Below are 16,390 nucleotides of genomic sequence, written 5' to 3' on the forward strand. Positions count from 1 at the left end.
TTTGCTTGATGCATAAAGTTAAAAGATTAAAACTAATAAAACAAGTTTTAAAAAGAGACTTTTCCATTTGATTACATTTTATATGATGGATTATGTAGAAAAAGTAGAATTGGGCTGAAAGATCTATCGCTTTATCACCTATTCAGGTTGTAAATCATGTTTTTAAAAAGTAACTAAGTAACTAATTACTTTTGAAAATAAGTAATCAGTAAAGTAACGGGATTACTTTTGGGGGGAAGTAATCAGTAATTAGTTACTGATTACTTTTTTCAAGTAACTTGACCAACACTGGTGGGCACTATGGGGGTCATGCTGTACTTTGGCTTTCTGAAGAATGGAAACCAACATAATAATAATGGATTGGATTTATATAGCGCTTTTCAAGGCACCCAAAGCGCTTTACAATACCACTGTTCATTCACTCTCACACACTGGTGGAGGCAGCTACAGTTGTAGCCACAGCTGCCCTGGGGCAGACTGACAGAAGCGAGGCTGCCATATCGCGCCATCTGCCCCTCTGGCCAACACCAGTAGGCGGTAGGGTAAAGTGTCTTGCCCAAAAACACAACGACCAGGACAGAGAGCCCAGGGATCGAACCAGCGACCTTCCGGTTACAGATACGCTTCCCAACCCCCTGAGCCACGGTCGCCCTGACATAGAGAGGAGACTGATAAAGAGATAGACACACGGCATTTGAAGAGCTCTTCCGATCTGGAGGAAATGATCAGTAATCTCAGTGATTTAAGTCAGGGGTTAATGTTCCTCATTATTATTATTATTATTATTGCATGATAACCATGGGACTTTAAACCAAATAAAGATACATATGGTAATGCAGTTTGTTAATGACAGATGAAATCAAATTACAACACAGGTCTCTGTCCGTCTTCTATAAATGTGTTTTATACTGTAATTTTAAAACTTTGTTGATGTCTCCAATTTGTTATCGTTTTCAACTGAAGACGATGCACTCAGACGTTTTGAGCAAAAACAGGATGTCATGCAAAAAATGCTGGGAGAGCACAGAGACGAGCAAAGAAAATCTGCAGAGGTCCAACAGTCCAAAAGCAGACATTGAAGCAGACAGAGGATGATGCAAATATCCAAACCCAAAACAAGGAGACCCAAATGAAAAAGTCTGAAAAACTGTTCCCTAACTCGGCCTTGTTCAAGACATGGGGGGAGGATCTCTCTGAGGGTGACCAAAGAGAGGCTCAGAGCCTGTATGAGAAGTATGGGTACAATGTTTATCTGAGCGATCGCCTCCCTCTGGATCGACCTCTTCCAGATACCAGAGATCCTCGGTACAACTTTCATTTTATATGATTTCAATCTTTCATTCTCTCTTCTGTACATACAAAGAAAAAAAATCCAGACAGTTTAGTCCACTCAGTTCATTTCTTGCTCAAATATTTCAAATTTCTAAACAAATACAGTGGTATTTCATATAATTCTTTTTAATGAATAGGTGTTTGAAAAAGAGTTACCCCAAGGACCTGCCAAGTCTCAGTGTGGTGCTCATCTACCTGGATGAAGCCCTGTCTGTTCTCCAAAGAGCCCTGCGCAGCATCATCGACCGCACTCCTAAAAACCTGCTGAAGGAGATAATAATAGTGGACGACAATAGTTCTAATGGTAGGCTGGTTATAAAGAAAGAACATCTGTGACAAAAAAAAGTAATTATAGGGCATGCAGATTATTGTAAGTCAATACAGGCTGTTAACATGTTGTTTTATGTGCACGCCTCTCATTTTCCTTTCCTGTTCACATCTGCCAATTCAAACAAACCATCAAAAGTTGAGTGAAGATCATCATGTCACATGTTTGTGACTAGTTTTCTTGTTTGGACGGCTTATATACATATCTGTGAAAACTGGTGTTCACTCTGTGTTGTAGCATTTTGATGACACCCAGTTTGTGCTCCAGTGGATGATGAGAGTCAAACCTTAAATACTAATCTGTATGCGTAGGTTTACGTCAAAGACTGATTTCTAGAACAACAAAGTGACCAAGTGTTCCAAGCTTTTGCATAATTTAAAAGCTGAACATGGGTGTAGTATTTTAATTGTAAAAGACACCAAGTGCAGGTGACTTCCACTTAATACCAATATTTACCAGCTGCCATCCAGAAGTCACAATCAAGCATCATGACGTGATTGAAAAGTATTGAACAAGACATCTCACCAGCATTATAGAAAATTTATTGTGTGAAATTGTATGAACCATTTCCTTTTTTCCCCTCCTTCATGCAGGGCTGAACCTCTGCTGACACAGATTAAAGCTGACAGAACTGTGGTGGTTTCCCCGGTGTTTGATAGAGTCAACTTTGATGATCTCAAGGTTACTACATATCATCCCAGTGCACACGCCTTCGACTGGGCTCTGTGCTGCATGTATGAGAGTTTTACACCTGAGTATTACAAACTTAATGACGGTTCACTGCCTGGCAAGTAAGTTCAAGTGAAATCAGCATTTAGCCAATGCAACAGCCTTATTAACTTTATTTTTTTTTCAATCTAACTGGTTTATTAAATATTGTTATATCAGTATACAGCTGTAAAATATGGTTCTCTTCTTTGACTTTAGGAGTCCATCTGTCATGGGGATCCTGGTTGCTGATAGAAAGTTTCTGGGGGAAATTGGAGTCCTTGATGAAGCAATGAAAGTGTATGTTGGAGAAAATGTTGAGCTGGGAATTCGTGTGAGTAAAGATCATAGAGTCATGAAGTTCTCTTTCATGGTAAAGTAACTATGATTTCTGTATTTGTCATCTACTTTTTAAGAAAATGCGTATTGTGGACTATAGTTGTAGTTGCATTTTTTATCCTTGCAAAGTGCAATTTTATAATTTTTAAGTTACACTTTGTTCATGTAGGTATGGACATGTGGAGGCAGTGTTGAAGTTGTTCCATGTTCCAAGATCGCCCACATCGAGAGGGCCCACAAGCCCTACATGCCTGACCTGGGTCCTGCCATGAAGAGAAATGCCCTCAGAGTTGCAGAGATCTGGATGGATGAATACAAGCACAACGTTAACTTGGCTTGGAGGTGTTTTGTGGCACTGACACAAACAGCAAATGACACTTTCTTTAAGGGATATTTTATTCTTCTATTATTCTGACAACGCCACCTAGGGGAATTTCACCCCCAGGAAATATATATTTAAGAAAAATAGATAAAAGGAATAAAAAGAGGCCGCACACATTCAAGGATGCACACCGAGGCAGATTGGCTCCAATATTAATACAGTTTTATTTATGGTTAAAATAAATGAAATATTAGAAAGCAAAATGTAGCATCGTTGTTGACAGTGTCCTAAAGTGAAAATAAAACAATCGTGGAACTTGGACTTACCAGCAGCCATGGACCCAAAAGAAAATCACACAAAAAGAACACAAGCCGGTCTGGCTCCCCACAGGCTGAGATCGGCAACTGAGGCAGTTTAAGGTTCCCAGCACGACACTCGGGCAGAGGATCGCTCCAGCCCGATCACAGAGGCGTGGGTACAAGCAGCAATCCAGAATAAAATAAAACCAGGTGAACCAGAAAAAGGTAAGCCTACTTAATAAAAACAGTTTCACGACAAGACAAGACAAGACAGCAGGCTCCACTGAGGAGGAGCCCTCACAACAGCAGCTGGGAAGGTGTTTCACTCTTCCGATTGAGGTCGGGCAGTTTGCCACAGAGATGTGAAGGCAGCAATCAAACCCTAAAACAACAGATAAATATAACATTAGCCTCCGGTAATTGTGAATGCTAATAAAAGTAGTTTTAACGGCTTACCCCAGGACCGGAGGCGCTATACTCTCACTGGTGGAGATAACTCGAACACCCCTCTCCGCAACGCCGGGATAAAACAGAAACTACAATAAGCCACAAAAACTATATTACTACAGATTCTAGTACTCGGAAACTTTGAGGCTGTCAGAAAATATGAAATAGAATTACACAGTTGTGAAATCTTAGCAGGGTCTCGCCAAGTATATGTCTTTACTATGGTGGCATGAGTTGCACTGCATTTACCTACAACACCATACCTCATGCAGCCACACATGCACACCCTGTACAACAAATCCATTTTACTTCACATATTCTATCCCGGTGCACATAAAAGTAAAATTCATAGGAAATATGGAAACGTCTTTGCCACGCTTTTCTGCAAAACATCTATTATGACAGTTAATGGATTATTGCTTACTTGGTTTGTTCTGTGAAGAGGTTTAAGTTTTATAAGCCTGGTTGATGATCCTGAGGGAGAGTTTGAGATGGCACTGTAGGATTAAGTGCTGGCTAGTAGACTAAGAGCCATGGAGTTGTAAGTTTGCATTTTGCAGCTTTCTTATTTTGTGGTTCATACCACCAACCTGCCTTGTTGTCAGCATCTGTAAATAAATTGCATGTTGGGTGAAGAGAATTCCTGCTTCCAGGTGTTCGTCCTTCACTGAGGTGCTATTACAATAACCATCTGACCTTTCTTTTTATTTTCACACACATTTTATTGCTTTACTGTGTTCAACTTTTGGTTGAGAGAAAGAAGAGAGAAAAATAGAAATGGACAACAAGCATAATCTTATCTGTAATATTTAATGCTTCAAGGCTGTCATTTATCCTAAATGTGCTAATATTTTTACATCAATTACAACCACAGTGAATTCATGTAAAAGAAAGGAGGCTGAGTAAGTTTTACAAGCACATGAAATTTACTGTGTGTACTTTGAAACCTTTATTGTTAGCCTGATAACGGTTGTTGGCATCACCTCTGCACCTTTACGTCAGTAAAAGACTATTTAATAGCTGTGTGAGTTTTTTTTCTTTCAGAAATGTTTAAACTTTAAGATAAGCTGTATAATAAATCATATCTTGAGTTTTAAAGCCTGTTCAAACGGACACAGAAAGCTGAAATGCTGCAGAGGACATAATTACACTGTGATCCTCTGTGAGAAACCACAATGAAGGTAAACATACGAAGAGTTGGAATAATCGGATCATTTCTGTTGTCACTATACATTTTCATCATCTACACAAATAGAAGTTGTACACCCAGAAAATCTATTCCTGAGGGAGTAGCTGATCAAGAACTTTTAAAGAGAAAACTGGAGAGGATCGAACAGACTCTAAACAAACTGAGTGAGTATCAGTTTCAAAGTTCACATTCTCACACGCTGACTTCTTTTCAACATTATTGATAAAGTTACCCTTCAGTGAAATAGCTTAACCTATTATTAGCTATCACATTGTAAAAATCCACCATTCACAAGAAATGTATGTGTGTCAAAAGTAAATGTGTACTCCCAATCTCATGGCTCTCTTTTTATGAATAGTTGCTCTGTTAAGTCATGGTGGTGTTGGTTGGTGGTTGGTCTGGAGGATGTGCTTCCAGTGTAGAGCAAAATGCTATTGGGATTCTACATCGCCACCACCGCTACCATTACCTGAAAGCAGAACTGAATGAGACAGAGCAAGCCAAGACTGCTAACTATAAGGGTTGCAACCAATGAGAAATCTCCTTTCAATGCTTTTCCTTTAATGCTATTCATTGCATAAAAAAAGAATTGTCCACTAAGGTTTCCTGTGTATAGTTTTCTTGGCGAATGTTGCTGTTAAACACAGCTTGGTCCATCTCATATGGTCTTCAAGCGTATTCATCCATTTTTCATTTTTATAGACATTGCTTTACCCTGCTCATGTTTTGGTTGTTGTATTTAATCATAACAAATAAGATAAGATAAGATAAGATAAAACTTTATTAATCCCTCGGGTGGGTTCCCCTGGGAAATTCGGTAATATAGATATAAATATGGCCATGATGAAGGTGGTGTTGTACATTTTTTTTCTTTTTCAATGTTAGGAACCCAAAGGGGGAAAGATGCATGCTAGATTTGATCTGTGTGACGAATTTTTGAAGAGCACTTGATAAGTCGAAACAATTCTGCCAATTTCTTCTTTTTTTGCCCCAACCATGAATAACAGTTTTCATCCTTCTGTTTTTTAACCTCCACAAAAGCAAAGCTAACCGAGGTTTTAGGTCAAAAGAATTTCACAAATTCCATTTTACGAAATGTGGACAAAGAAGAAGAGAAGATCGTTATGCCAAAGTTATACCCAAACTCCGTCCTGTTTACCAAGTGGGGCGATGGCCTGACAGAACAAGAGCAGAAGGAAGCTGAAGGTCTGTTTCAGATTTATGGATACAATGCCTTCCTGAGTAACCAGCTGCCACTTGACAGGAAGCTTCAAGACACAAGAGACAGCAGGTACATTTTATTAATGAGATCCATGACGGTCAAGTATTTTTAGTTATTTATTTATTTTCTGCTGCAAATTCCAATGTTGTCATCCTTTGTCCTAGAAGAGCTTAAAACTATCTCACTACTCCCAAGTAAACCTCGAAAAACGGGGCTGGGCTAATGGTCTGTTTGAGCTTACTAAAACATTAATCTAATACACACCATCTCACGCCGTTTAGATGTCTGGCAAAGAAATATCCCAAGGACCTGCCGAGCATCAGTGTGATACTCATCTACATAAATGAGGCCCTGTCTGTCATTAAGAGAGCAATACAAAGTATAATCACCCACACTCCAAAGAAGCTGCTGAAAGAAATCATTCTGGTGGATGACTACAGCAATTACAGTAAGCTTACAAAGATAGTCCTCGCTAATGTCACTCAGTATTTTGAACTACATCAGCTTTGTCACAGATCTCTATTTCAATTCCAGATGACCTTGGAAAACCCTTACAAGACTACATAGATCAAATTAACAAAGAGATGCCCGGATTATTGAAGAAAGTGAGACATACGCAACAAATGGGCTTATCACAGTCCCGGATATCCGGTTGGGAGCATGCCACAGCTGACGTTGTGGCCATTTTAGATGCCCATATTGAAGCCACAGAAGGATGGTAAGTACATGTTTTAACTTTATGGTTTGTTTTTTCCCCCCAGGAAAACAAGAGTAAAGTAGGAAGTCGAGGAACACATCCTCCACCAATGAAGTACCTGTTTCCCTCCTTATTTAATGAATTATTTCTTTTGCTAGCGCTTCAAGTTCAGATAAAAACAGTAATTTTGGATGAAATCTTATGAACAGAAAAATGACATACTGGAAAGTTCTCTTGGTGTCTTATTTGTTCCTCTTCTGCAGGGCAGAACCTTTGCTGGACAGGATCAAAGCTGACAGGACTGTTGTAGTGTCCCCTGTCTTTGATAAGGTCCATTTTGATGACCTACACGTGGAAAGATATATCCCATTTTCTCATGGCTTTGACTGGGCAATGTGGTGCACATACGAGCACTTTAGCTCTGAGTGGGTAAAGAAGATGGATGAATCACAACCGGGGAAGTACGTGAAGCGTGCAAGCAAAGAGGCGATAGAGACAGCATCACAAAATGTATCTCAAGTGACATTGGATTGCAGACAATATAGGTAGAGAATTGTTGGGGAAAAAACTCATGTGTTGGTTTTTGTACAGGAGTCCCTCTGTTATGGGAATCTTTGCAGCAGACAGAGCTTTTCTTGGAGAAATTGGTGGGCTGGATGGTGGGATGACAGTTTATGGTGGGGAAAATGTTGAACTTGGAATTCGTGTAAGTTATTAGTAATAATATTATAGTCCACGCTTTTAAACTATTTAAGATTGAAGATTTGCCGATCACGGCCGTCTGATCTGTGTCTACTCAGGTGTGGCTGTGCGGAGGAAGTATAGAGGTTGTGCCCTGCTCGAGGATAGCCCACATCGAGAGGGCCCATAAACCATATGCACCTGATCTCAGCCCTGCCATGAGAAGAAATGCTCTGAGGGTGGCAGATATCTGGTTAGATGAATACAAGAAAAATGTATTTATCGCGTGGAACGTCCCACTGGAGGTTTGTATGATGATTTATAATCTAAAGTTTATGTTTAGTATAGAGATGGACCGATCCGATATTACGTATCGGTATCGGTCCGATACTGACGTAAATTACTGGATCGGAGCGAAATAAAAAATGTAATCCGATCCATTAAATATCAAAAAAGCACCTCACAAAACTTGCGACACGCCGTAACTCGCCTCATAACTGTAGCACTTTGGAGCAGTATGCATCATGTGATAGAGCGGTTGTGGCGTGTGAGACCTGTCGGCGGTCTGGTTGAGTATTTGGAGCTTCGCTACCAAACCAGCATTTCACCTCCGAGGAAGTTACCCCAGAGAGAAGTAAAGCAAGTGTGTAAGTTCATCTCTGAATGTTTGTAAAGCATTCCAGCGTTAAGCTTATCAACCGATATATGGAGCGACTGCCTCTCTCTCTCTCCTGCTGCTACTTCAATGTGAAACTGATCAATGATCAGCTGATCGGCTTTTCTGTCGCGAGTCCGTGTCTCTTGTTTGTTTTTGGCCCACTTCGTGCCAGAAAGAGGAAACCAGCGGCTGAACAACAGCAGCACGTTTAAGCTTGATCAGCTGTTGTTAGAATGTATTTAATATTACTTTCTACTCGAGGATCTTTTTCTACGCAGCTGACGGCTGGTAACTGTGCAGGGGCGGATCTAGCAAAGTTTAGCCAGGGGGGCCGATAGGGCATTAACAGGGAGAAGGGGGCACAAAGACATACTTTTCTTTCTTATTCTCATTTAAAATGTCGAGCTTTTAATAAATAATTATCTGAATCTTACACCCAAAGTTTTAATCTGATGTAAAATGTATAGAAGTCCATAACTGTATATAGTAACTGTTAAGTCTAATATACCCTAGTAAGCTACAGTACTTTTTCCTTTGGGAAAGTACCATCTCTGCAGTTCTGTTGAAGAAAGATGTTGAATCTATTTAATTATTCTTGAAAAATAATTGATTTCTGTGCATTGTTTTTCACACTGCATCAAATTAAAGTTGATTACATCGATTAAGCATCATGAGGTGGAGGGGGTTCCCTATTTTTTTTTTGCTGGGAGTTTTAGAGCCCGATTAGTTAGGATGCTTACTCTTTAAAATACCAGAATAGGGAGGATGGAGCAGGTTTAAGTTTATTAGACTGATCAGTTTTGCTGAACTATGAAATTTTTTGGGTGCAGTGTATTTTTTGCATACAGGTATAACAGAATAGCTTTAGTGTTTTGTTTTGTTTTTAACTTGAGTATGAACTTATACAAAAAGCAGCAAGATATTAAAAAACAGTTTTATTGATTAAAAAACACTATATCGGATTCATATCGGTATCGGCAGATATCCAAATTTATGATATCGTATCGGACATAAAAAAGTGGTATCGTGCCATCTCTAGTTTAGTATATGTATTCTTGAGTGTTTTACTTGTCAAACTCATTAGATTATAAACAGAACATGTGAAATCTGTCCTTCACATGAATACGCTGTAAAATTTTGTATTCTTGAAACATTGTCTGTTAAAAATACTGCATATCATGTGTGCTAATGATCTAAAGGTGTTTTCACCTAATTCAACTTCTTCACACACATTTATTAATTTAAATTGTACCTACTGCACTCTTGCTTTTTTCTGTTATGTATTGGATACTCATCTGAAATGTGACTAGATTTCGAAATAATTAGCTCAGTATGTGTAAATGCAACCCCTGTTAGCTTAATTTGCAATGTTTGTTTCCAGTCTTGTGCTAACATTATGTCAGTTTGGCACAGATTTCCTTATATGGTCACTGCAGACATGAGGAGGCGGGGTTTTCAAGCACTGAGTTCTGATAAGAAAATGGTAGCTAATCAATCGAAAGTGGGCTTTCAGGGAGGGGAGTCTAATGGAAAATATAACATGTTACTTCAGACAAAAGGTGAGGCTGTATAAAGTTATTGGTGGAGTCACCATATAGGACGACACATAGTGTGTAAAAGCCACCAACACTGGTGACTCAGAAACTGGAGAGTTTCAAACCTCATCTGGCATTAAGATCAGTGTGCCACGAGCTTAATGGTATTAGTTTCCATGGTCTGCTGTAGGTGGGGTCTCAAACCCCTACTTGTGGTACTTATAGACGTGAAGAAATATAATGCAATTTGGCCCCTGAAATTTTTTCTTGGATTTGTTTGTTGTTGAGTACAATGTTAAAAATGAGTTAAAAGCAAACACCGCTCACACCTTACAGATGACAGCTTACAGTCCTTCGTAAAGATGAAAGTGACTTCGTACAGCCCCGATTTGCAGACGCTGTGCGCAGAGGTTCAGGAGCAGAAGTCCCATTGTAAACATACCACAGCAGACCCGACGATGTTTCCATGAACACACTTTTCAACATCTCAGGTAAAATACATATTTAGGCAGAAATTTGCAAATATCTATTTTTTTTAGCAGCATGGTGCTTTTTTTCCAATTACTTTTTAAAAGTCAGGTCAAGGCTCCAAAAGCCCAAAGGCGATATGAGGGGGGCGGCTCACAACAGTTTTTGTTTGCTGGATCATTGTAGTTCAGCTTTCCTTTTGTTATATTTCTTTAAGAGTTCAAAATGTGTTAATTACATAAATAAAATGTAATTTTCTCTGTAGCACTTCATGGATTTCACAAGCAGCACACCTTAGTTGCTCTGTGGATTCTTTTAAAAAGCAGTTAAAAACTTTTCTTTTCAAACAAGCCTTTTGTTGATCCACGTATTTTATATTCTTTACATTATTTACATTTGATCTTTTACATTGCGTATAATGTCTATTGATTGTATTGTTTATTTTAATCTTTGTGTACAGCGCTTTGTGACTGCCTGTCTGTTAAAAGCGCTTAACAAATAAACTTTACTTACTTACTTTAGTTGTTCACACAAAGCATAAAGGTAAAAAACAAACAAACAATATATGCAGTGTTATCTTCATTTTAGGTGTCAAAAAGTATTTGCGGCTCCCAGTGTTTTCTTTTGCTTGGAAACCGGGTCCAAGTGGCTCTTTGGGTGTTAAAGGTTGCTGACCCCTGATATAGGCTATACATACTCAGCTGTGATGATCCAGATCTGTCCATATAGAAATAAACTTTATTGGATACCTACTTTTCTTATGTTCGGGTCCATATCTATATCCTTGGACTCTGTTAGCCTTGCAAGATTTGCAGTTTGTGTTTGTGTGGGTCTCAAACTTAAATGAGCTGTGGGCCCCTGCTGGCACTGTCATGTCATGTGAGGGACACTTTAGTGTTCAAGTAGTACAAAAAAACCCAACCAAACAAACAAGAAAACACTCACAAATATTTCTGAAAATGTAGTCTTTCAAATACTGTATAACAAGACAAAATTGCAAACGTGAACACAACTTTTTTCCCTCCCTCTTAACTAACTGAAGTCTTTCATTGAAGTACCAAATCAGGGCTCGCAAAATTTCAAAATCTCTGGTAGCCCTTCCGGCAGACACTCTTCAGTTTTTGGTAGCCCAAAATAAATTTAAGTAGCCTGAAAAAAAAGAGGACAATTTTTTGATTGACTTAAAAAATTGTTAAAACACAAATTACAACAACTGTAAAAGAATACAATCATCAACTCAAATATTTGGTTCTAATTGAACAGAAATTTCTATGAACTTGTAAGAACTGTGTAGAACATGGATCAGTCTGTGTCAGATCCTGAATCTGACATTTCCACTGAAGTCACGGGTAAGAGGTAAGTGGAACCAAGATCATTTGCTTTGTTTGCAAAGGCTGCTACATTGTGCCAAAGGTAGTTCACTCTTTGCAACATCACGCTGTTCTAAACAGCTTTTTCTTCTGCGTTTCTTCTGGACTTCTTGTTGTGCTTGGTTTATTTTTAGTAGTTTTTTTGCAATTGGCGTTTGTTCTGGGAAAGATACTGCAGACTGAGCAATAATGCATTTCTTGCATTTCTCATGGGTTCTAATGGGGTCTTTCTTAAAATTACTGGTCCCAGTAACAAAGGTGCTTGTTGACTCAGAAATCGAGGGAAACAAGACACACCCGGCAGAACATGATGTTATTTAGCTCGTCATATTCCAGCCACAGAAATTCTTTTGTCCATGAAACCAAAAAAAGCTGCGCTTTTGTTTTTGCCTCATAGCCTGATTTGTCATATCTTTTCCGTTTTGTGATCGGCTTTTCTTTGGTGGTCCCTTCTTCACCCTGACCTGTCTTATTTGGCTCTGCAGAACTAAAATACCTGCGTAAATCCATCTGCTTTTACACAGGCACTTGCATAATGATCAGCGATTCTCTGCGCAATCAACCTGCATCACAGGTTTAAGCTTGCTGCGGGAGATTTCACTTGTCACGTTTGAATAGTAAGCTAATGAGTGATAAGACGATGTCAGAGGAACTGGTGCGCAACTAATCTGTCACTCACCAATCAGTAGCTGCCGCTCTCTATTCACAGTTTGCGCCATCGCAAAGTGAAAGTGAAGCAAAAAACAAGCGGAAATTCAAACGCGATTTCAATATGTCACATACTGACAGCTACGTTTGCCAAAGAATGCAAAAGCATTGACATATTCTTTCTTCCTATGACAGCCTGACGGGCAGGGCTGAGATGGATTTTGGTAGCCCGAACAGAAAAATCGCTAGCCCCTGGACGTCGGGCTAGCGATTTTGCGAGCACTTGGTCCTCTCTTTCTGGCCAGACATGTAGCAGCACTTCTGCTATCATTTGGTTTCTATTTAACAAAATAAAAATGCAGAAATAAGTGTACACATTAGTTTTTGACTCTGTCACTGAACTAACACAGCCAATCCCTCAACATGTTTCTCTGCTCATATTGCCTTCATATTAACATAGTTCACAGTGGAGAACAGCTGCTGGCATAATGTGGATCCAAGATCCATAATTGGCCTACCTGGGGTTGAAAGTCTCGATAAATGCACGTTGTTTCGGCGGGTACACCGGCTTCCGCGAGTGTGATGCTTATTTTGAGCGATGAAAAATAATAAAATATAATTTTATTTTTATATTTCAATATCACAATAATCTTCCAATTTAGAGCTACAAGTTAAAAAAGAACTAAAGACAAATAAAATACACTTCAGCTAAATACTTCTAATTTATTTTCCCAAACCACGCGGAGCCACACTATAAGGACTAAAGAGCCGCATGCGGCTCCGGAGCCAGCCGCAGGTTGCCGACCCCTGGCCTATATTATAAATTACTTTATAATGCAAATTAGCTTACACTACCAATTACAAGCTTAAACTGAGGAATGTCTTTCTTCAACTTTTTTTGTACCTGGCATACTATTTGTCCTATTTATTCAGGAGAGATGCTTCCTTTTAGTGGTTGGCTGTTTTGTCCCTAAATATATTGTTCTATTTAAAAGTTCACTGTATAAGTCTATACAATACAATAAAGTCTATACAATATTTTCTTCTTATTGATCAGAAATATCATCAGAAATAAGAATGTTACTGTGGAAATCATGCTTTCTGGTGTGACATCTGACACACAGGATCACGTGGTCGATATTGGTGATGTGTCTCAGAGGAAGGAGCTCAGAGAGACGCTTAAATGTAAACCCTTCAAATGGTACTTGGAAAATGTCTACACCAGTCTGTCAACATGGGATAACATGTTGGGTTATGGTGTGGTAAGTGGCTTTTTATTTTGCTTTTTGAGCACTTTGTCACAAGGACAAAAATATCTATTAGAGTAAGTTCAAGATAAGAAATGTGGTTGTGTTAAAAGTTCAGTTGTATTTCAGGAGGATTTCCATGATTTAAGACTCTAAATGTGGTAAATTTAAAAAAAAAAAAAGTTTAAAAAAACATGTAGTAGCAAAGCCCAGGAGATTTAAATATATATTTGAGAAACTGTACCCACACAGTGAGTATATGATTCAGTACAAAGCAATTAAGCAATTTTGACACTCCAGTTACGGAACGACCTTCATAAGAGCCACTGTGTGGACCAAGGACCTGTTCCAGGAAATATCCCCATCCTGCATGGATGCCACTTCCAACAACAACAGGTAATGTAGAGTACCAAACTACCAGGATAATAAATATGACTAAAAAATAATCTAAAATTATTACTTTTCCTTTTAACAGCACTGCTACTACAACACAGATGGTGAAATAATCATTGGGGGGATTACATCTCACAATTATAACAGTGATCGCTGCCTGGTTGATCCAGGCTCTGGAAGTTCTCCCGCCCTGCAGGAGTGTCCACTGGCAAAAACGAATGAACTACACATGCACTGGGACTTCAAACAAGTAAGATCTTGGTCGATAACAATCATGGTAATGTTTAAATGGCGTCCCTGTATAGTGTCTTTTCAGGTGCCACTGGTGGGAGGTGCTAAAGTCAAAAATGTTCAGATGCTCCTACTGACATACTCCAATGTTTTTTTTTACAAACACTTGTTGTGCACTGTTGCCTCATACTTTCTCTCAAACTGTGGCAGGGCCAAGCAATCATAAACAAAGCAACAAACAGATGCCTTGAAATCGCCCAGGGAGCAAACTTTTACTATGAACTCATCATTCAGCAGTGCAGTGGGCAGAGCTGGAGGATCGAGCATCTCGTCACAAGCTTTTAGTGCCGTTTTTAACATGACCGTCTGTTATATTAAAGTGTGTTCAAACTCGATCTCATTTAAAATACATTTCTTTTTTTTAAAAAAAGGTCAAAACCATTTAAGCGTGTTTTTGCAATGACATCGCTGACTACCCTGGAAAATGTTTGCAATTCTACAGTGCTCACTACAAATAACTAGAGTACACATTTTTCTACCTTTCCTGGAGTTTGAACAGTTATGACATAATAATGAACAGCTAATGTGCAAATTCCAGAAATTGACATTTTGAAAAGAGGTTTATTTGATTCATAATATATCCATATGTTGTGATACAATAATTATGATATAGTGTTGTGCAAAATATTGAAAAACACAGGTGTGCAGGTGCAAGCATTCAAGTTCATTAGACTGGTGTGTCATCTCTTTTTACCCCTTCTATTGTGCAAATAGCCACAAGTAAAAATAGCTTTATTGCTCCGGTTAAATGTAGTCACGACCTGTAGTCTTTGTCAATACACAGATCCACAGATAATACCTTTTAAGAATTATCTTTCACAGAACTGACATTGAACAGTTGCAGCAAGAAAAACAGGAATGCATGATGACTGTACGGCTTGGACGTCACCTGTGAGTGAATAAAAGGGCTCTTTGTCCACTTTATGTAAACCTGATTGTGCTGCAATGCTAAACTCCAACTCCATTAACTCTGCATAATTTTACAGATGCAAAAACAATACTTTAATTCATTTAAGATTTAATCTCTTTATTGTATCGTGTTTAGATTTGGAATTTTTAAATCTCTTTTGTATATTTAAAATTTAGTTGAGCTCATTCTTTAGTGTACTTTTTCATTCTGAGATATTTATCTTATTGAGCTAAGCTGTGGGTTTTTTCATGTTTTGACTGGTGTAACAGTAATTTCCCAACTTTAAGGACAAATTAGGTTTTTGTTTTCCTTCTTTTTTGACTGACTATAGATTGACTATAGATTAACGAGCAATTTTAATTTTTTATTTTATTTTAACAAAATTATGAGTGAGGTGATGGTGTGATATGTATCTCAGATGCAGTGGAGGGGTGGTCCAGTGGGTCCTGGTGTGTGGTGTCCTGGCAGGCATTGTGTTATTAAGCCTTCCCTATTTGAGTAACTGCTGGAGCCCAGAGAAGATAGAGAGAACAGGACAGAACTGTTCTAAGCACATATTCAGCTGCAGAGAACAAACAGCTTAAAAAGCAACAGTGAATAAACATGCATTTACCTTGTACTGCTGTGTGCGCCAAATCCTTTGCCACAACAGCCTCACTAAATCAATTAACGTCTGGCTCGAAAGGGAAAAACTATGACCAAAAACAACAATTTGCTGTAAATGTATGCACTCAATTGACTACTAAAAGTCAAATGTAGTCTGGAAGGTTTCTAGGTGTGTAGTTGCCATCAAAGTGAAGCCATTGTTTAAAACTTTGTTGGATGTGACTCATAAATACTTGGAAAAAGGTACAGGAAATAGGGATGTGTTCAGCTGGAGCACCTATTTTTGCACACACCTATGCATGTGCCTCCCTGTCTGGCTATGGACAGAATTTCTAAATGGAATAATGTCACACAAACTCAAGATGAAGTTAAGAAACTTTACAGGTATGTCACTGACACGAAATTTACAGCTCAATTGAAAGATATGGGTGGTCTAAGACATGCTGCTGATAAATGTAACCTGTTTCATAATGGAACCGTAACAACCGTGACAACATTATACTTTTAACCTTGGGTGTGTCTGTGGTTTTTGTTCCAAGACATGCAAAGTATGAAAGACCACAAAGGCAGTTTTGAAAACAACATTAATCAATATTTACACTCTTTCACTGTCAAGCTTTTACATATTAGGATTTAAATTTAAAGAAAGAAAGAAGGATAAAAGAAACATAAACAAAATATCATCTGATCTTTAGAAGGT

At 38.6% G+C, this 16,390-nt stretch overlaps 1 protein-coding gene and 1 long non-coding RNA gene across 2 annotated transcripts; one reads left to right on the plus strand and one right to left on the minus strand.

The window, feature by feature from the left end:
* Positions 1–1,129: 1,129 nt before the first annotated feature.
* LOC105941305 (putative polypeptide N-acetylgalactosaminyltransferase 8) lies at positions 1,130–14,672 on the plus strand. Its single transcript, XM_076887041.1, has 10 exons — positions 1,130–1,305; positions 1,470–1,636; positions 6,721–6,904; positions 7,147–7,344; positions 7,475–7,589; positions 7,684–7,869; positions 13,368–13,505; positions 13,791–13,886; positions 13,966–14,133; positions 14,325–14,672. The coding sequence occupies exons 1-10, from the start codon at positions 1,130–1,132 to the stop codon at positions 14,457–14,459; spliced, it is 1,563 nt and encodes a 520-aa protein (XP_076743156.1). The 3' UTR covers positions 14,460–14,672.
* LOC143419315 (uncharacterized) lies at positions 2,187–3,532 on the minus strand. Its single transcript, XR_013099266.1, has 2 exons — positions 3,356–3,532; positions 2,187–3,007 (listed from the first exon to the last, which is right to left on the minus strand). It is a non-coding gene; the product is annotated as an uncharacterized LOC143419315 (long non-coding RNA).
* Positions 14,673–16,390: the final 1,718 nt, after the last annotated feature.

Source organism: Maylandia zebra, linkage group LG7 (assembly GCF_041146795.1).
Source record: "Maylandia zebra isolate NMK-2024a linkage group LG7, Mzebra_GT3a, whole genome shotgun sequence".
Lineage (NCBI taxonomy): Eukaryota > Metazoa > Chordata > Actinopteri > Cichliformes > Cichlidae > Maylandia > Maylandia zebra.